Below are 20,376 nucleotides of genomic sequence, written 5' to 3' on the forward strand. Positions count from 1 at the left end.
CTCTCAAAAGCATGGAATCCTATTATGCACTGTTACGGTCCTTTTAGCTTGTTTACTTATATTAACAAGATGAGTTATGTAGTTACTGATTGTCATACTTTATTTGCTATTGTAAAACTAATCAAAAGATACACTCTATTTCAAAAACGATTGGAAACATTGTTATTATGCGTGGGGATTTTCTGCGATTCTGTCCGCTCCAAATTCGTGTTTTGCTGCTAGCTTCATAGAGGTGTGACGAGCGTATTCCCAACGATGCGCGTGACCGGTGAGCATGTGGTATTGCGGTCAGTAAACCTAATAAAATTCGCCCCAAGTTTTCCTTACGTGCAAACCATCCGATGAAAAATTGCCATCCTTATTATATCACCGATTAGAACGTACTAGTGCAAAAGTAAAGCTGATCAAAGAGTGTGTAGTGGGGTAATATAGAATAGGAAGTAAGATGTTCCCATTTAATTAGGGAGAGAGGAAATGCGATAGGACGGCTTAATCATATGCATTGGAATATTTGATAAGTTATTCGTTTCAGATGCAAAGAATTGACGGAATTGCGCGGTTGGATGAAGTCGTAATGGAGAACCGATTGTATGTCCTCTTGCATATAAGTATTCCCCGTCAACCAATATTGTAGCGTCTCTCCTCTATCTTGAATGTTCCTTATCTTGCTAAGCTTCCCCAAAGCAACACACGCAAAATTTTGCACGCAAAATAGGAGGCCTTTACTGTTACAATTCAGTATGCACGAAAGTAACTGATACAATCAAACAGCGAATAACGATAGATTATATTTTGGAACCAGCACCAGCTACGCCGTCGAGGATCGGCAATGTCCTGCACCCTCGCGCATTTATATCGCGAAGGACTAAATCACTCATGCATAATGACCATTGAACCATGAACACTACCAAATATAGCGTAACAGGTAATAACCGATGCGAGAACATAACACCAAGATGGCGCACAACCTGAACTCCGGTTGTGTACCAGGTTAGGGTTCAGGTTATGCGACATCTTGGTGCGCATACTGCAGGATACCCAATATCATGGATAATGTACTAACAACGCGTGTCTTCAGGCGAGTACCACTTCTTTCTGGCAAAACCTTAAACCAAAACTTAAATTCGTTACGTTTTAAACCGTACCTACTAATTTGGGAGTCTAAATAAACTTACACAAAATAATGTGTTTATTCAGGGGAAGCGGAGAGTTGACAAGACGGCCAAATTACAAACCCCAGTACATAAGTTCGGGACTCCTAATAATTCTTTCTCTCCACAGTATTCCCCATCAGATCGCTACAAAGAAATCGCCATATATTTGGGTGATCTGAAAAGTGCTTGCTTACACCATATACACAAGAACAAATCCCCCATTGAATTAGAACAAGTGACAAATTTTTGAAACGATAAGACCAATTATTCATAGGCGCAATATATTGCGTTCTCATACATTGTGGCCTCTGTTTCAGAGTTACGCTCATAAACCCTTAGCCCGGTTTATAAAGATGCCTTTAATTTGTATTTTTATGCAGGATAGATCAATAGCAATCACATTTTGCTTTATCAATTTCATATGATACATATTATTCTTGGACTCCCAGTTGGAAATCTTCAAGTCCATACTGAAACTGTTTCCATACTCGACATGAACAGGTAACCGGTCGCATATGATTAAGCCATTCAACGGCTTAATATTGATTCTATAAATATGAAACTACTATCCTATCCATCTGGTTAGGCATTCTTAACTACCATTCCCATTTGTCCTACAGGGTACACCGCTAAACTGTGGCGAGTGCCCTCGTATCAGAAGCAGAAATAAACAGATGTTTCAGTCATGGAAAAAGATTAATTTTAAAGCATTGAACAGTATTCTAGAAATCGCAGAAAAATTAGAAGGAAAATTAATGATAAAACGTTGACGATCAACTCTTGACAAACTAAAATAAATAGGATAAAGTAGAATTAAGCGCAATATAACGGTAGTTGAACAATGAATAAGGTATTATTATAGCAAGTATTGCGTGACAATGCAGTATTGGCTTTTCAACAAATATGTGGAAAACTACAAAACCCTATACTTGTTTCATTCGATTTTTTTTATAATTAAACAAACACAAAATGGATTTATTAGGTATTCAGGATTTTATTATGGATTGAGGGGAATTGAAATTTGTTATGAAAGTTTTCTTTGAGAATAGTCACTCACGGCCATTACTACTCCCTTATATGTATGTATTGGTGGATGATGTGTACCCAGAACAAAATTTTGGCTTTGTCTAAATTTAATGAAAAATGGTGCTCTTTATCAATATATATATAATCTTGGGAAAAGTGGGGCTGAGGGGAATTGAAATTTGTTATGAAAGTTTTCTTTGAGAATAGTCACTCACAGCCATTACTACTCCCTTATATGTATTGGTGAATGATGTGCACCCAGAACAAAAATTTTGGCTTTGTCTAAATTTAATGAAAAATGGTGCTCTTTATCAATATATATATAATATTGGAAAAAGTGGGGCTCTACTAATCATGCAGGACTAGGGATGGTTTTGGAACAATCTGAATTAGCAGGGTATTTCGTAAAATGTCACAAAGTTTTTGGAACAAACTCTTCCCACTTTATTACACATTTTTATTATGGTAGAACAAAATTTATTCTGCTACATGCCGATCCAGCAGAATACAAATTAATCTTAGTAACCACAAGTTGTTTGAGTTGTGACTTTGTTTTGCATTCGCCTTATTCGTACGGCTTAGCGGGTTAGAGTTAGGCTGGTGCCACATGATGCAGATATATACCGCTACTGTGGTAAATAAACATCCATAAACAATCTACCGGTATGTGCATTTATCCATGTGCATAACTCCTGAAGCCAATTAAAAACAAATATATAACTTGAACTATCTTGTGGTCGGGAAGGCCACGGGCAAAAGTCCGTACACAGTCATATTGCACCCTCTGATTGCCGGTGATTTTCCAAAGCTTAGATTTCAATTAAATCATTATTTCTAAGCAGGACCAAGATGATGTTCTTTGATACGATGGCCGGTAAAACAGCCTGTATGTTCATAAGTAGTGAGAAGTCAATTAATGTAATGACCAATGAACTGGAATAATGGAACTTCATCATGGGAAAATAAATTTCAAAATCGACCATATTTAGGTTGAAAATGCATAAACAAAAACGAAATGCACCAACTTGACAGTGATGTTGTTGTATGCAATGCCAAAAAAAATTTCTTTTATAATAATAATTACTATAAATAAAGTTATTAATATCACTCGACAAGACCAAAAAAGATAAATTATTCCATCAATTGGCAGCGATAACATTTCATAAAGACACAACAAAATAAATGGTAAATAAATGTAAAACACTACTACCATGAATGAGATAATGAAAACAAGAACAAGTATTTTATAAGAGAATTCAATTGCTATCAATATTACGACTGATGTTTAAGAAGTGATAGATTGGCCTGCATCAGCAAGAGCCAATATATTGAATTCTTGAATAGTTTAAAATATAATATTCATCAGAAAATTTGAGGGCTTTACCCCAAAAAGACTACCTTGAAAAAGCTGTTTTGCGGAAATGAGGATAATCGATATTTTGATTTTTATACTCCTGTGATTTTTATTGAAATACTTGACAAATATTGCTTCAAACTTTGATTATATACAGACTTCAAAAAGCACCATTTCTTTGTAATATTTTCTAACAATTTTTGTTTTCAATTTCAATATTCCTGTTTTTTCTTGAAACCTACAAATTGTGATTTTAAGCAAGAAAATTGGCATTGGACAAGCTAGTCAAAATAGAGGTTTTATTCAATAATGGACAAGATAGAAAATGTACCAAAAGAATATATTTTTTTACTGTTCCCTCTATAATGAGACCAAGTCGATAGATAGCGCAATTTCGCCAGAAAATTCAGTCAAATGAAATTTTCATTGAAATAATCAATTTAGTGACTTGCAAGATGATGTGGCCATTTTTGAGTTATCAAGGTTTAGCAGTTTTTTTAATAAAAACTTGTTTTATATTTCTATTCGGTTTTCAAATTTTGTATATTTGAAAATCTCGAAATTTTCTACTTTGTAATTTTGTTTTCGACATCCCCAAAAATTAGGTCCTAGTGTTATTTTTCGAAAGAAAATTGAAATGAGACCCCGTCTTATTTTCTGGAAAAACACAGTATATATGTGTTATTTAGTAAAACAGAAGTGACGTAATTATTTTGATCAAAGTGGAAAAATTTAGTGGAATAGATCTGGAATTCAAAGCCTTTCATAGAATGTGTTTAAGCCAGCCTTGGCCATTTCTCGTATTTATTTATGAAATTTTTGAACATTACAAACCAGAAGTTACATTAGGTACGCATCTGAAAATTGAGATATCATCGCAGCAGATACCGAAATTAGGAATCATTTCAGGTGCCATTTACCTGAAATTGTGTTAAATAGTGATTTTTCTCCTTATTTTCTGTATTCTCATTTACATTTTAATATTTCTAACATCTAATTAGCATATTTATATCTATATAAACCTAGATTGTAATGCCATTCATTAGGTAACAAAACGATGAATCATGAAAAATATATATACTGGTCAAGACTGTATGATTAAAATATAATCTACGGTATCGTACTTGGCTAAAACACCATTATCACATTCTCACTAGAAATGGAGTTTTACAAGGTAATTAAGTTATCATTAAATTTATTATACAGCTCGGCTGTAGAGAGATATCCTGTCTACTGTCTCCTTATACCACAGTTCCGGGAGATTTTGAAGAAGGTGAAATTTTAGGTGGTGATGAAGGTGAAGTAGGTATATTAGTTGAACTACTTGTATTGGATGATTTAGGTGGTGAAACTGGTTGCAGCTGCAAAAAAAAATTTGAAAAGGTTTTTAAACTATTCCGTGCTGAGGTAAAACTTGGTATTTCATATTTATCGGGGAAGAGAATAAAGCAACAAGATAAATATGAAAAATAATGAAACCATATAATGGAGCCTCTAGTTTAGTCATTGTTATGTCTAAAGCAAGGTTTTTCCAAATGGGAGAAGAAAAGGGTGATTCTCTGAGGCCACAAAAAAAGACATTTATCAAATGCCATGACCAAAGCGTATATATAACTCAAGCGAGGCAACTCTCAGACAATGGACACCATCTTGTGCCTATTGTTCTCAGTCATCTTACATGGCGCCTTATGGGAATTTCGCACACAACTATTGAAACATACTTACTATTTTCACTAATATTTTTAGGTAGAAAGAATTTCAAAGTCACGTTTCGAAGGAGAATCTCAGCCGAACACGTTGATATACTATGATGTTTGCCAAATTACATTTATAGTAATTTCCCCACATTTCCCAAAGACGGCACAAAATGACGTCCATGGACTTGTTTAGACATTAGGCAAGTTGGTTGCAGACTGTTAGCCATGACTGCATTAATTTAAAGTAAACTAACTGTGATTTGTTTAATTTTTTGACTGCAATGCATTTATTTCCTACAGGGAGACTAAGCAATTTTAAAGAAAAGCAGGGCCTACAATGTTGAGAGTCTTTGAAGGAGACCACGGGTGATGGAAGTTTGCGAACCACTGGTGTAAAGTATGAAATAAAAAGCTGGTTGATTTTCCAAAATGTGGACATGATTGGTGGCGGAGTCATAACTATGGTACTAAAATATTGTGTATTGAACTGCAGGTCTTTTCCCTTATCTTCTCCCTACTTAGGATTAGCATTTGACACAAAAATGCTTGAACGAGATAGTATTAAGAATGATGAATCAGAATAACATAATCTTTATTCTTCAGCCATGTACATCAATTAATTTGTGCTAAATTCCCTTTTAAATATGAAATATCTTGATATACATTTTTTAACAATGAATAGAAATCGTCAATTTTTCAAATTAGTTTCCACCATTTATGATTCATAGGTAGATTAGTAGGTAGCATCATCACATTACAGCAGCAAAATTTTGATATGGAAATTCTATGTATAGTAATTTTTTTGGCAGAATTTATTTCTGATTTACTACCAGTGTGCATTAGTAATGTCAATTCTTGACTAAAAATCATTTATTCTTCCATTAACTCTTACCAAATGCTGGTGTGGCCTTGCCCATGTCTGAATAAAACCATCTTGACATGCAGTTACAATACTGTCTTCTTGAAAACTAATAGAATTAAGTCGACCCTGTATGAATAGAATACAATAGTAATAGTAAATATATAATTTGAAACATGCAAAATATTTAGTTTCACGATATGGTTAGAGATTTTGAAAGCAAGTCTCTAATGTTTTCATTGTTATCGAAACAGCTTTACCACATTTTTCGAAGATACGTCAAGAAATTAAAGATGCTAGAAATTGGGAAACATGACTTGTTTGTCTGTTGTTGAAACAATATTGTGGATACTACTTTGTGAAATTCATCATCTATACAACTAATAACTTTAGTGTTCAATAGAAAAGTAGCAGACATATTGGCATGGTTGGCTAAGTGTTTTTAGCATCAAGGTGAAAGATCTTGGCTGGAGTTCTGGTTGGCAAAGTTAGTGTTCAACCCCAATCTACATTTATTCATTTTATAGAATACCAAATTGTATGCATGAAGGAATTGAAACTAGGAGACGACCAGGAGGGGAACCATATACAAGGTCATATACAGATAATGTAGACTAATGAATGGATCACTGAGTTAACGCCAGAGGAACTTTTGTTGTTTTATGGGAGAAAAATATTACTTTGTATTTGGTGTGGTTTTCTTCATATTGTTTATTTATTTAGTATCATTACTTATCGATCTTAAGGTTGGTTGATAGGTATTTGTCTGTCTGTTTGTTTGTCTGTTAAATGAACGCGATATCTCAAGAAGGCGAGGTTGAATCTGCTCCAAATTTTGCATGTGCATTCATCATATCTCGGACAAGAAGCCTATCGATTTTGGATGAATTATGTCGTATAATAAGCGAGTTATCAATTAATTAGTGATAGGACACGCGGTATCACTACAGAATCATGAATCGAACCGCAGTTTCGATCGATGAGTCTTCGGTCACCGACCGATATTCTTGTTGTAATATTGTAAACTATTCAAACTGTGCAGAAGGTAGAATACGAGCTGCAGGTAACACTAGCTAAGGATCCATTAATAAGGATTGAAGAAATAACAAGGAACAGTGAGAGAGGAATAAGGATATCCAAATAAGCAAAGGAAAAAATGTATAGAAAAGATTCAAAGTCTTGTCCCACAAACCTACAACATACTTAAGCACAATATGTCTGAATAGGGCTTCTGTGCAACACTTCGAAGAAAATTACAGCCAATTGCACACTTATGATATATTTTAATAGTAACTATGAAAGGTTAGAATAAAAACATCCTAGGTAGTATAATAAAGCACATTCAAAAATTTAATTTGTGCTTGTCAATTACGACAGAAAAGAATCGATACTCCCAATTATTTGTAGTCAAGCTCTATGACTCAAAGTACGTCATAAATTACTCATTTTCCTTTATATTCATTAGATTCTTTGTATATTTGAGAAATTTTACATAACCCACACTACCCATTTGTTAAAATATTTATAAATCAGCAACAATGCTCTAAAGTCTGAATCAATCGATCAAAATCTATCTGAATCCAAATCCGGTAAAACACTTCACCAAGACATAAATTACCACTACCGGACTGCGTTTCGATTTTAGCTACCTTATTAATAATTCAAAAAAACATGAGGTGTATATACTGTGACCAATATATCCAGTACAAAAAAGAATGCAACAGTTTTGTACTGAATGAACTGATAATGTTGTAAATATTCTTTAATCATCAAAATTAATAGCCTTAGCTCAATCAATATTACATACGGGAAATGAATAATTATAATCCAGAGGAAATTTTCAAATTACAAAGACGAATGGTAATATTCAAGGTAGTGCTACCTACTTGGCACACAGTATTTTACTCGAAATTTGTATGCGGACTTGGACACAGACCTTTCAAACCAGGCGTTTGACACAGACTGCTTAAAATGGTTCAAGTTTGATTTTCAGTCACTTTGAGAGTTGTTTCAAAATAATAATATACAAATACATGTTGATTTATACAACATTTGGGCATAATTAGGGTATGACTAATATTGCAGCGCTCAAAATAATTTACCTGTGTTATTCTTTTACAAACAAGAGGTTCCAACATTGTTGTTTCTTCGAGTCGTGGACATAAATTTGTTCCCAGAGTTTTTATCTGCTGAAATAATAGTTAATGTTACCTTATTATTTAAATTTTAATCAATCGTAAATTCATAAAACGCAAGAATACAAAAGAATAAATATCTGTAGTTATTATTTGAAATGTCGAAATAGAAGTTTTTGAATGAAATTCAAATCACAAAAGATTTTTTTATACGATGCCTATTAAAACTTTTGCTCCGAACAAAGCCCAAAACAAGCAGCCACTGATATTTAACATTATCCAAGCGCATACCAGACTCTTTCTGAAAATAATTGAAACAATCGAAAAAGATCTAACCTTTTGCTTTTTGGTCTGAAGAAGATGTTTAGTGATCCCATTTGAAGAGCTTTGAGAGTGGTTTGTATTTTTTGATCCAAAGTGTGGCATGCTAAGGTTTCTTTTATGTTCTTTAATATTTTCTTTGCGTTGATTGTGCTCATTACTGCTACCAAGTGTTGCAAATTTACCTGCGATTAAAATTCAAATAAAATTTGATATTTCGGTCCAGTCCAGTTTTACCATGCTTGAGATATGCTCTTGGCCTCTTTTCGCTAACTTTTCAGCACTCATGGCTAGGGCTGGGCATTTAGAATCGAATATTCGAATCGAATAGTAAATTATTCGAATAGGTTCAGAGCTAAATTTCGAATCGCCGCCATCTTGTTTTCTTTTTTTCGCCAATGATCGAGGTGAATTTCCCAATTTTTTTTTCATTGAAATCATATTTTTTCAACGCAATTCTAACATACTATTCTAACATGACTATTTTCTGTAGTGAATTATTGATTAAACGTGTTTGTTATTGTGTGTGAACGCTCAGTAATCTATCTGAGTGATGTATTCTATGTCTTCAGTAATTCATCTGTTAAAAGGACCAATTAATATAAAAGAGTCGCTTATAATTATATATTTCCAAGTATTCGAGATTCAATCCGAAAAAATTATTCGATTCGATTCTGAAATCACAAGGTATTCGAGAATGCCCAGCCCTACTCATGGCCCCCTTAGTTATTCCAATGGTATCTATGGTGTTATTTTGATTGATATATTCCAAATCCCATAATGTTCAAACAATTCATGCTTGACAAAGTAAAAACACCCTGTGAAATACCCTTAAATAAACAATGAAACTAGGAAGAACGGGGAATTTCTTATAAAGTGAAAAGTAAAATCAGTTTTGCGCCTAGTATTGTGGCCCCCTTCCAACTATTCTCTGGTACCCTTGGTGGGCCACGAGTCCCGGTTGGGAACCCCTGTAATAGAGAATAAAAAATGGCATTCCAGGGTGAAGGGAGATACGATAAAACCATACGCGTTATCAAGCAGCGTCAAACTGGTTTATATTTTAATACAGCACATGGATATAAGGAAATGAGCTAAATGAGATGAAAAACATGCTTACTAAAAAACATATGTCTTTATAAATTTGCAACTTTTCCTACCTAGAAGAGATTGTTTGTCCGAAGTGATGGTATGTGAACAAGCCATAAAATGTTGTAGAGTGAGTGCATATTACAATTTTATATTACAGAAAAAAGCAGGATACAGACAAACAAATACTAAAAACATTTATGAATACAGATTTTATATTATTAAAAAATATTGCAATTTTTCCTATTGAAGTTCAGTTTTGATAAGGTATAAATTATAAACACATAAAACCACTAGTATATATGTCATCTGGAAATGGTTTAACTTAGGACGACGAATGAGGTTTTTGACTTAAAAATATTTGTACATTGAAACCACTAAGAATTTCTGCACCACACGTAGCCATAACAATTTTCCATAACAAAAGTAATCTTACCTGCACTGCTTGAACCAGCAACAGGATTATGATCAGCTTTGGAAGAATCTTTTGATGAAGTAAAAAAATGAAGTCCTTTAGAAAATGTTGAAGTATGTTCTTTTATAGGCGACGTTACGTTTGATGTACTATTTGACTTGGAATGTTTACTTTTCAGTTCACTCGCATGGGTTATATATTCCGGTGATATTCCAGAATGTGAATCATCGTAAATATTCTCTTTTGAATCGTGTCCATTAATAGGGGAAGGTGTTTGATGATGAGTGGGTTTTAAAAAATGGGAACAAAAAATATCGCCACGTCCGCGGCTGTGAACGCTACCATGACTGTTTAACATTGTCACAGTTCTGCGTCTCGGAAATAAAGTTTCATCTGTTAATTCCCATAAGCACAATTGTGCATCCTGTCCAACGGAACCAAACCTATATGAAATTCTAGGAGGAATATCGACCGACCCAGCTAAACTCATCCTTGATAATCTAGAAACGGTACTGTTAGTTCTCTGTCGTCTGACAAGATCATGTAAATCATTAACAGGAGAGCGAAGATCTCTTTTATCGTTTAAATTTTGCCCTTTTTTATTTGTTTGGGTATGATCATTCAGCTTTAATTTGGTAGATTCAGCAGCATGTCTTCCCCTTTGAATAAACTTATTGTTTTGTAGTTCTGTTTGACTATCGGATGATCTTGAATGGGAATTGCACTTAACATCATTATGGGATAAGGAAGGAGATTCACTACTGTACCAGTTAATCACATCTTCCTCGTCAGGTATACAACAACAGTATTTATCGAAGGAGACATTGCTGACCCAAGATCGATGACCGTGACCACGGGCTAATACGAAGCCACCATAAAAGGCCCAAACAGTTACAAGATCATCCTCTCCTCCTGTCACTATATAACGTCCGTCAGGACTCCAGCAACAGCAGAGTAATCCCCCAAAATAACTTTTCATTGATCCTTTCATTTCGAAAGTGTTGTAATCCACGACACGAAGATATCCATCCTGAAAATATTTACTGTTATTCAGTTGAAGCCATAAGCTATGAAAAGAAGATCGGATTGGCCGAATGATTTGAACAGCCAAAAGAAAATCGAATTAAGGATTGGCGCATCATGATAAAAGTTAGAAACATGCTTGTCATTCTGATTAACCTTAGTATGTTTGCAGACTCAGATATTGTGGAGATGATTATATGTGAGAGGATCTTTGGGCACATCATCATCGTAGGAAATATCACTTGACTGTTGATTGCCATGTGTTTGAGCAGTAACATCCATTTTCTCCTCCCGGGGGAACAATATTAAAATCAAATCATAAACAATCAAATCATTTTACCATCCGTCTTAAATGAACATTTAAGCATATATATTGTGGAAATGTATACAGTCCCTTTACAGTTTCGATTTTGTCATGAAGTCAGTTCTCAATATATCTTAATCAGGTTTGTTGGTTTTTTAATCAGTAATTGTTTATAAGTATTTTAACTTCATTTAATACATATGTGAGGGCCAAAACAAAATAAGGTATCGAAAAATTATATTTGCAATTTAAAAAAAAGACTTTATGGACACCCTATATATCTCGGCAGTAAACCAAAGAAGTTTATGTCACATTTTTCAAAAATAGACTTTATTTGATAGCCTATTCTGTCTCTATGAACCAGGGCCCTTTTCTAGTCTGGGTTTCAAAACTGCACATGTTTTAGTTTCGATTTTAGGTAGTGCCTTAAGTCTATTTATAGACTTGGCTGTACAGATCTGAAAATTACAAAATTGTGATTTTCTCAAAACCTCAAAATGTGACATAAGCTAATTTGGTTCAACAGCGGCGATATAGACCTATATGTCAGTCACCTTTCTGGCAAACGCATGTTTTTGATCTTATATACAAACAAAACTTCCAAAATTGTAATACAAGTATCATTACTTTGTTGAGATTATTCCACTCATCTTATTTTATTAAATTTTCATTACAACTCAAAATTTTAAAAATTTTTCCAAATTCAGATAATTCTTTGATTTATCGAAATCACTGAATTTACAGACTAATTGGCCCTTTTTTAACTTGAACTCAAACCTTTATTTTTAATAGGATTAGAATTGAAACAAAAAGCAAAAGATATGTAACAATGAACTCGTATTAAGCAGAGTTAATGTGGACGTACTTTGAGAAGCACATGGAAATATTGGGAACCAGTGGTAATAGGTTTCAGAGTGTCTGAACTTAGCACTAAAATAAGGATTTTCAATATCATCTTTGGAACATAACATATCCCAAGCAACAGACCCAGCATTTCGTCAATTAAGTAATTTATAGCAGGTATTACAACATAACAGAATAAGCATATTATGTACATAGGTGTATGAAAACTTTATTTGATATAGATAATTAATTACAAAGAAGGTATGACATTGAACCACCATAATGTAAATAAAGATTCTCTCGCAGTCAATGTCAAGTTAATTTGACTGTTTTTGTACAATCCAAATAAGCAACGTTATAGAATACAGCTTCGGCAAAAATATAAGAAAACAAACAATAATTTTGTTAGGTGACAAACCTGAGAAACAATGGCGATATTCTTTCCATCAGCAGAAAATTGGAATTCGTGTATTGCAGAATTGTCATTGGTAACTATCCATTTATACAGGGGATTCTTCAACACACCTAATGGAGCTCCAGTCGGTGAGGTGTAAGTTTTGTTTTTCAATGTATGTATTGTAATATCCCCACTTGTTTTGTGCGGCTGAAAGCAAAAAATAAACGAAATATTTCTATGCAGATGTAGTACTAGTAGGAGTATAGAAACATAATGCTTAGTTGAATGCATATAAAATTTATGGACTTGAATAACTCCTGTAAAGTTATTCCATTTCGCAATGTCAAGCATGCTTGACAATTTAAAGGAATATGGGATATCCTGTATTTGTACTATATATGGTATCTTTCCCTAATAGAGTACGAAAGCAACCTGACGAAATAATGAGAAATACACAGATTGCACACATGTTACCCAGAACAAATTTTGTGTAAACATCATACTGTAAACCATTCTATTAATAACAAGTTGTATCTGTGACAGTATGATAAATGTTATTTGATGGATGAGATTTCATGTCTTCGACCTTTTTTTATGATTGATTCATTTTGTATTAAAGTGTTTCAATTCATTGTGTTTAATCGAATGACAGACAACAAAGACTTGCCCCATGCATGTACTTGCCCCAAAAATTTTACAAATTTTTTTCCATTTTTCAGAATATCATGTCACAGACATGATTCATTCCAAGAAACATATCACACAGCCGTTTCAGGAAAAAAAAAATGCCCAAGTTATTTTTTAATAAAAACATACCTTTTCATGATACTGAGGTACAACATTCATATTTTCATGTGATGAATCATAAGTATACATGTGACCGTTAGCATGGGATGATATCAGCAATGTATCACTGCCTGGGACCCATTTTACACATGTTGTTGATATCTTGTCCACCATTCTCTGAAAAAAATAAATAAATGGGATTTTCATATTCATCCGGGTGGAGAGGAAAGACGATTCAGAACCACAGACCCCCATCCAGTTACCAGTCCGTGTCGGGTATGGGAATAGTTAACATTTGTTTCGGACATATGGACTTGGTGGTTATGTGAACCAGCACATGACGACAAAGAGTCCAGTTATCCTCTCACATATTTATTCCCAACGGAGCTGTCTGTGTAAAAAACTTTCAACATAGAATACAAACAAATCGTATTTGAGAAAGATGAATATCAGAATGTCAAAACTATTACAGTTACAATGTCACATACATTGAAATGAGTTGGATTAAAGAGAAATCAAAATAAATGTTTTCGATAAAAATACACATTTCTGAATGAAATCTCAGCCTGTATTCTTTTCTCATCATGCATTATAAATAAGTTCATGTATAATATTGTACTGTGACATCACATTTTTTATTTTTTGATATCACCCGCCCTCATAAAGATACTATACATGCAACTATTAAATTGCACATATACAATGTAAACAAGAAGTAACTGAATTCTTGCAACTAGTATTCAAAAAATATCCAAACAGAAAAAATTCCTCTTTTCTATTCCTGAAACATAAACAATGGTACAGCAATGTTTTAACTTAGATACCAGTAACTCTTGTACAGGGCCTTGTTAGAGAGCAAAAGGCACTAATATCTATCTTATGTAACATGTACCGTAAGTAAGTTAATTATTACTTATTATATTAGTTTTTTTATGCCGATTGGCATGTAAATGCGTATCTATGCATGAGTCAAAACACACAACGTAAAGACACTTACTTCCTCATTTAAAATCATTAAGCTTTCCTTTGTTCCAACATCAATAATTTGAATTTGTCCAGCTGCAAATCCAACAGCAACCCGAACACTGTCCATGGTGGCAGTATGTCTGTTGATGTCGTGGCATGTTGGTGCAACACCTTTATATGTTCGTTTGTCCAGTGGTTTTGTAAGATCTACAGGCTGAGACAACAAATTAGAGATAAGAAAAAAATTACCAAAAGTGATTGCATTCAAAACAGCATTACCCAACTGTGGAAACTTTTGAAGTGAAGTCAATATATCTTAATCATGTTTGTTTTATTTTAATCAGTATTATTCAAGTTTTTTGGCTTCATTTAATACACCCTTATATGCCCACCAAGCACACAAACAATGAACAAGTGAAATGTTACACATACAATATAAAGAACAATTGAGTTTTTAATACACAAAAATGTAGTAAATGGTAGATTAATGTACTTTCTTACTGCCCAACAAATATAATTAAAATTTTTTTGCATTTTTGCCAATAGGATGAAAGTGATTCGAAAATATAAAATTTTTGGCTGAAATTTATCAACATCACGTCAATATGAACAACACAAACTATGATTGTACTGTATATTCACATAATTTAGAATTGAAGGTGCACTTGCAGTCTTTGGTGCCGCCTATGTCTAATTGATCCTGGAATATAACCTGCATATATCTAATGTCTAGCAAAAAAGTATGAAATGTACCAAAATGTATAAATTTCAGTCAAAAATTTCAATTGCACACTCTTAAAAGCTATATTATGAAAACAGTACCTGAGTTACCCCTTCATAATTGAAATAAAAGAGATCACGTCCAATAGTGAAGACAATTCTTGTATATTTTACATCTTTATCATCTATTTCAGTGAAACTAGCTTTTACAGGAGTTACAGCAGATGGTGGTCCCTGTATAAAAGTCATAAATTCAACACCAGTGCAAACAGACATGTAGTAGTGCTATGTTACTAGGATGTTATTGTCACACCTCTCATTTCTCTGGTCTGTTTTTTGATTCTGCTTATCAAGTTACGATAGACATAGAAAGATGCAACAATAACTTAACCAAAGATATAAACAAATTCCCAAAATTAGTGGCAAGATAGTGCAGTAGGATTATATCAATGGCAGTTGGTTATTACTGAAAAGAACAAATCGAGTAAACTAGAACTTAGCCAAGGTGATATTTAGATATTGCCCCTGACATGTGACAGATTGTTGCTGTTGGAGTCATCAAGAAAACTATCAGAAAAGCCAGAAGTGTGAAAGAAACCAAGGCAGCAGCAAAGCCCAATAAAAAAAACGAAAAGAAGCATCTAGCGCCCATCAACAATCTAAACCAGAAAATATCTACCGGTATTATATTAGTCCCCAACGGTGACCGTACATTTGAACCCATGTACATTTGAACCCATGCGTATATCCACGGGTTCAATCTATATGCGGGTGCTAAAACCCATGGGTTAGGGTTAGTATGGGTTTAACTATCCGTGAAACAAAAAAAATTCCATAGGTGCAATAGCATACAGGTGCAATTGTCATGGGTTCAAATGTACGTGGGTTCAAATGTAATGGAACCGTCCCCAACACAACTTAAACTAAGTACATATGTACTCCACATTTTCAATTAACAAAAGCAAAATTGAAGATAACTCTGGATTATAAAAGTAGGTTAGTCTAAGCATCAAGTCCCTAGCGCCACTTTTTGTCTCTTTCCAATAATGCCTAAAGACTATGTTGATTACAATTATGCTGGCAATAGGTTCCTTTTTGCAATATCCATTGAAGATATATTGAATCAGGTTATATGACCAATATTAGGACAGAATATACGAAATTGATGAATTGGAATTTGTCAGAAAAAAATTGCTTTAGTGAGAAGCAACCCGGAGACGGTTGAAAATTTTGGATGATGTTTCAATCCTGGCTTGCCGGTTGATGCATCATTTCAAGCATTACCGTCAGAAATACACATGCCATTGAAAGCATAGGGAACAATTTTATGCGACATAATTGCCAGCTCGTCGTTTTGGGGAGGTTCCCGCAACCCTGTAACCATTGGTCAGTAACAGGTTTTTTCTCCATGAAATTTATGGGTCTGAAACAAATAATTGATGAACTACACTCATACCCGCCATGGACTGCAACTTCTTCCACTAGCTGAGTACAGTAACATGGAGAAAGCATACCATATCCTAATATTGAGGATTGAATTGATTTAATATTCCCATACTTCAATTAGACTATCCAATGCCTTATTATAATATTACTGTATTATTACCTTTTTGCCAATTAAATCCCAATGCCAAACAGAATTTTTGTAAACTAATTGATATTCAGTATGAATTGAGACCAAATTCAATGAAAAGAGGTTGGGTTGTATTACTATTGGGGTCTGGTATAGTTTAGTACCACAAGTACTTCTGGTGGGCGCAGCATAACGAATTTTGCATATGTTATTCCTAACTATTCCTAACCTGACTATGTCATCTAAAAATTACTTCACTACGACCTCACAACACGTCATAGAGCTTGCAAATGTATAGCTACGATCGCCCAAAATGGCATTCGCACCAACCATACGAACTCTCTAACGCCAGCAGTTACTCTAATATCGGGATCGTTGCGTCGAGAAAACAAGAGAAATAGCTTGCTCGATTTCAGGTGATCGCCGACCCGTTTTGGACGACCATTCGTACACTTCAAAGGTCTAAACGTCCTCAAGTGACGTAATTTTTTAGTGAAGTAGTCAGGTGGGGGTTAGGAATGACATATGCAAAAATTGTTGAGCCAGGCTAATTAGAAGTAGGGTGGCTTAGTCACTTTGCGGCCATCGACTTCACGACCATCGACTTCATCGATTAAATTAATGTCGAAAAAATTAACAAACAGCGTGGATATTTCTCACGCGTTAACGTCCACTTATCCCCCGCAGCTCTGCGAGATTACACTAAAATGCGGCCACAAACGAAAAAGTTAAGACCGAAAACCGGACCATTTTTTCATGTTGCCGACTACCCATTGTCTCTCTGAAAAAGAGAGATAAAAAGATGAAACTTGGCAGGTGGGTAGAGTTGTGTTTCTTTTAACCATCTTTAAAGTTTCGCGTTTCTACATTTAAAGGAGGGGGAATAGGGGGGTGCACATTTCCAATACGTCAATATTATCTTTGCTGACCAATTTGTTTTTGTCTGTTTGATTGCTGTGATGCGGTGCTTTGTTTATAATTTGACGAGTTTTGTTCGAAATAAACGTGTTCTTAAAATATATGACGGTCAGAAATGCAGTTAAAAGCCCAAGTTTTTCACGCATGGCCCTAGTCTCGAAGCAGCAGAAACGATGTTCAAGGCTTGAAATCCGTGGTCGAAGACTAGTCGTTTGGTCGCAAATACGTCTTCAGAGTGTCGTACTTTGGTGGTTTGTATAGCTTTAACCTCTCGTCGTAGAAAGTTAATTCGAGGTTTAGTGTGTAAAATAAATGCCAATGCACCTACGATGAAAAAATTGGCGGGTTGGAATTATTGGTTTTTGTTTTATAGCGGTTTGAATGAAATCGTCCCCAGACAGGCTACACCACCCTATATGTTGCACTAAACTATACCAGACCCTTACTATTGTACCATAACTCTGCACAGTACAGCAGTACAGTGTCTAGGATAACGACAAAATCTTATCTTAGCACTCACCTGCGCAGTGTATGGAACTCTGTTTGGTCTGCAGTATTCAAAGTTTGGCATTTGCTTGTAAGTTCCCTCTCTGGTGGTAAACCGTGACCTGATATCCAACTCCCTGCCCCCTCCGTCCAATGCCATGGCCGAAATAAAAGGGCGAAACGGCCACAAAATAGTTTGCAAAAATGCGACTCCACTGTCTTTCGGGCGAATTTAATCAACAACAAGGATGCAACCCAAATAATATTGGTCCAGCAATGCCCCCAGTGGTCACATATTCATTATATTTATTTCTTTATCAACCACACGGTGGGGTTGGGTAATTTTTGCTTTTATGATAAATTTTCCAGACTGTTTTGCTGATTTCGATTTAAATTATTCGACCATTTTTTAGCTTAATTTATGTTTTGATTTATGTTCGTTTCCTTCGCAGTGCGCCGTACTAAGCGCCAGGAAGCCCACCACCAAGTCAGGCATCTGAAACAAATAACTGGCCAACCCCATACCGACGCGGACTGGTAATCGTACGAGAGGCCATGGTACGCCATTTGAATACGCCGTATTATCGGCTTTACTCTTCGCCGAAATTAAAATGACATCTTATTCTTTTCTTCAACAGACTTCGAGTTGAACCTCCGCTAGTAAAAGTTTCTAAGTGATTTTCCACTACTACGGGTAAGATTACTGTACTGACTACCGCAATACGTGAATAACGAAGGTTAAAAGTATTGCATTGATGAGGTACAGTGATGGATTAACCATTAAACAGAAAAAGCACTTGTTTAGGGCACCAGATATTTCCGCGACCTGCGCGATCTGCAATAGAATCCCAAGAAATGCATGTATGATGGAATGGAAACTGATTGACCATAGCTTACCTTGCATTGATTGCTTTTATTTCATCAGAATCCGGTGGAATATGACGTGTGGCCGCGCGTAGTATCAGAGCGTACATCACAATACAGGTACAATATACTGATTTTTATCTTTAGTGCCTGCGATGGTATGTTTTACCTATCATTCTTAACACATATTTTTAGTGTGTATACTGTATGATATCGTTTCAATATGTAAAAGAACTAAACGCCGCGTCAATTTTAATCTGATATGTTTTCTAAATTTAGAAACAGTAAACCAGAGATAAGACGGTCAGTACAAGAGCCAGAAAGAATCAAATTGATAAACCTCCGTCCAGTCTTTTAGTATTCCTCTAATGACGGTCATAAATTTAGTTTGCAGACTCAATTCTTCGAATTATCCTATGCATCTTGTTGCCATGATTGCATGGTAAAGCATTTTTCGTGTAAAAAATGTAGGCTACTACAAATTTAAAGAGGTACCTGCTTCGAATCAACGCAGTATGTTTGTTATTTTGTCGGGGTAATTTTTTTGAGGGTAGCGGTAGCGTCAAGGGTAAGAACTGCTTCACCATGTGTAACGTGTTCATATATTTGAGTATTGCTTTGGTGTAATTGTAAATGTAAGTGTAATTTGATATTTTTTGCACGGAGTAAATGTAATGTAATTGAAAAGTTTAAGGGAGAAATTGTAATTGAACTGAAATAATGTAATTGATCCAACTCTGGCCGCGAGCAAGCGAAAACAGCAACCAAGGGTAGCAGAGATGCAGAGGATATAGGAACTAGAGAAGAGAAGCCAAGGGGAGCATAGATGCAGAGGATATAGGAACTAGAGAAGGGAGCCAACGTGCAAGCGAAACAGCAACCGGGGGGAGCAGAAATGCAGAAAAAATATGAACCAGAAGCCAAGGGGAGCAGAGATGCAGAGGATATAAGAACTAGAGAAGAGAATCCAAGAAGGGAGCCAATACGAGGACAACCAAGGGCAGAGGATATATGTACTAGAGAAGAAAAGCCAAGGGGAGCAGAGATACAGAGGATATAGGAACTAGAGAAGGGAGCCAACAGCAAGCAAAATGGCAACCGAGGGGAGCAGAAATGCAGAGCAGCTATGAACCCTGACAAGCCTGACCAGCCGCCAAGGGAATATACGCCAGCTGTGCAGTCAAAATTAAAGAAAAGCTGAGAATGAGCAAGAAAAGAAGAGTGGCAAGTCCAAGGAGATCAGCGATAAAACGGCTAATACAAATCGGCAGCGAAGCTGGCTAGTGCGAGTGGAAGAAGGTCCAGGAGATCAGCGATCAGGGGTAAAACGGCTAATACAAATCGGCGCCGACGATTTCTAGTGCGAGTGGGAAAAGGTCCAAGGAGAGCAGCGATCGGGGGTAAAACGGACAATACAAATCGGCAGCGAAACTGTATGGTGCGATT

General features: G+C 35.2%; 1 protein-coding gene across 2 annotated transcripts; it reads right to left on the bottom strand.

The window, feature by feature from the left end:
- Positions 1 to 1,831: 1,831 nt before the first annotated feature.
- On the bottom strand, positions 1,832 to 18,314 carry LOC120335503 (WD repeat-containing protein 20-like). 2 transcript variants are annotated; one of them, XM_039403010.2, is made up of 10 exons: positions 18,101 to 18,314; positions 15,192 to 15,323; positions 14,401 to 14,583; positions 13,434 to 13,580; positions 12,639 to 12,824; positions 10,072 to 11,080; positions 8,562 to 8,731; positions 8,193 to 8,276; positions 6,124 to 6,219; positions 1,832 to 4,895 (listed from the first exon to the last, which is right to left on the bottom strand). In XM_039403010.2, exons 1-10 carry the CDS (start codon positions 18,224 to 18,226, stop codon positions 4,776 to 4,778), a joined length of 2,253 nt encoding a protein of 750 aa, XP_039258944.2. In that variant the 5' UTR covers positions 18,227 to 18,314; the 3' UTR covers positions 1,832 to 4,775. The 2 variants fall into 2 exon arrangements, with proteins under 2 accessions (XP_039258944.2, XP_039258943.2); XM_039403009.2 differs by having other exon boundaries at positions 8,193 to 8,279.
- Between the last annotated feature and the right edge of the window lie 2,062 nt (positions 18,315 to 20,376).

Source organism: Styela clava, chromosome 2 (assembly GCF_964204865.1).
Source record: "Styela clava chromosome 2, kaStyClav1.hap1.2, whole genome shotgun sequence".
NCBI lineage: Eukaryota > Metazoa > Chordata > Ascidiacea > Stolidobranchia > Styelidae > Styela > Styela clava.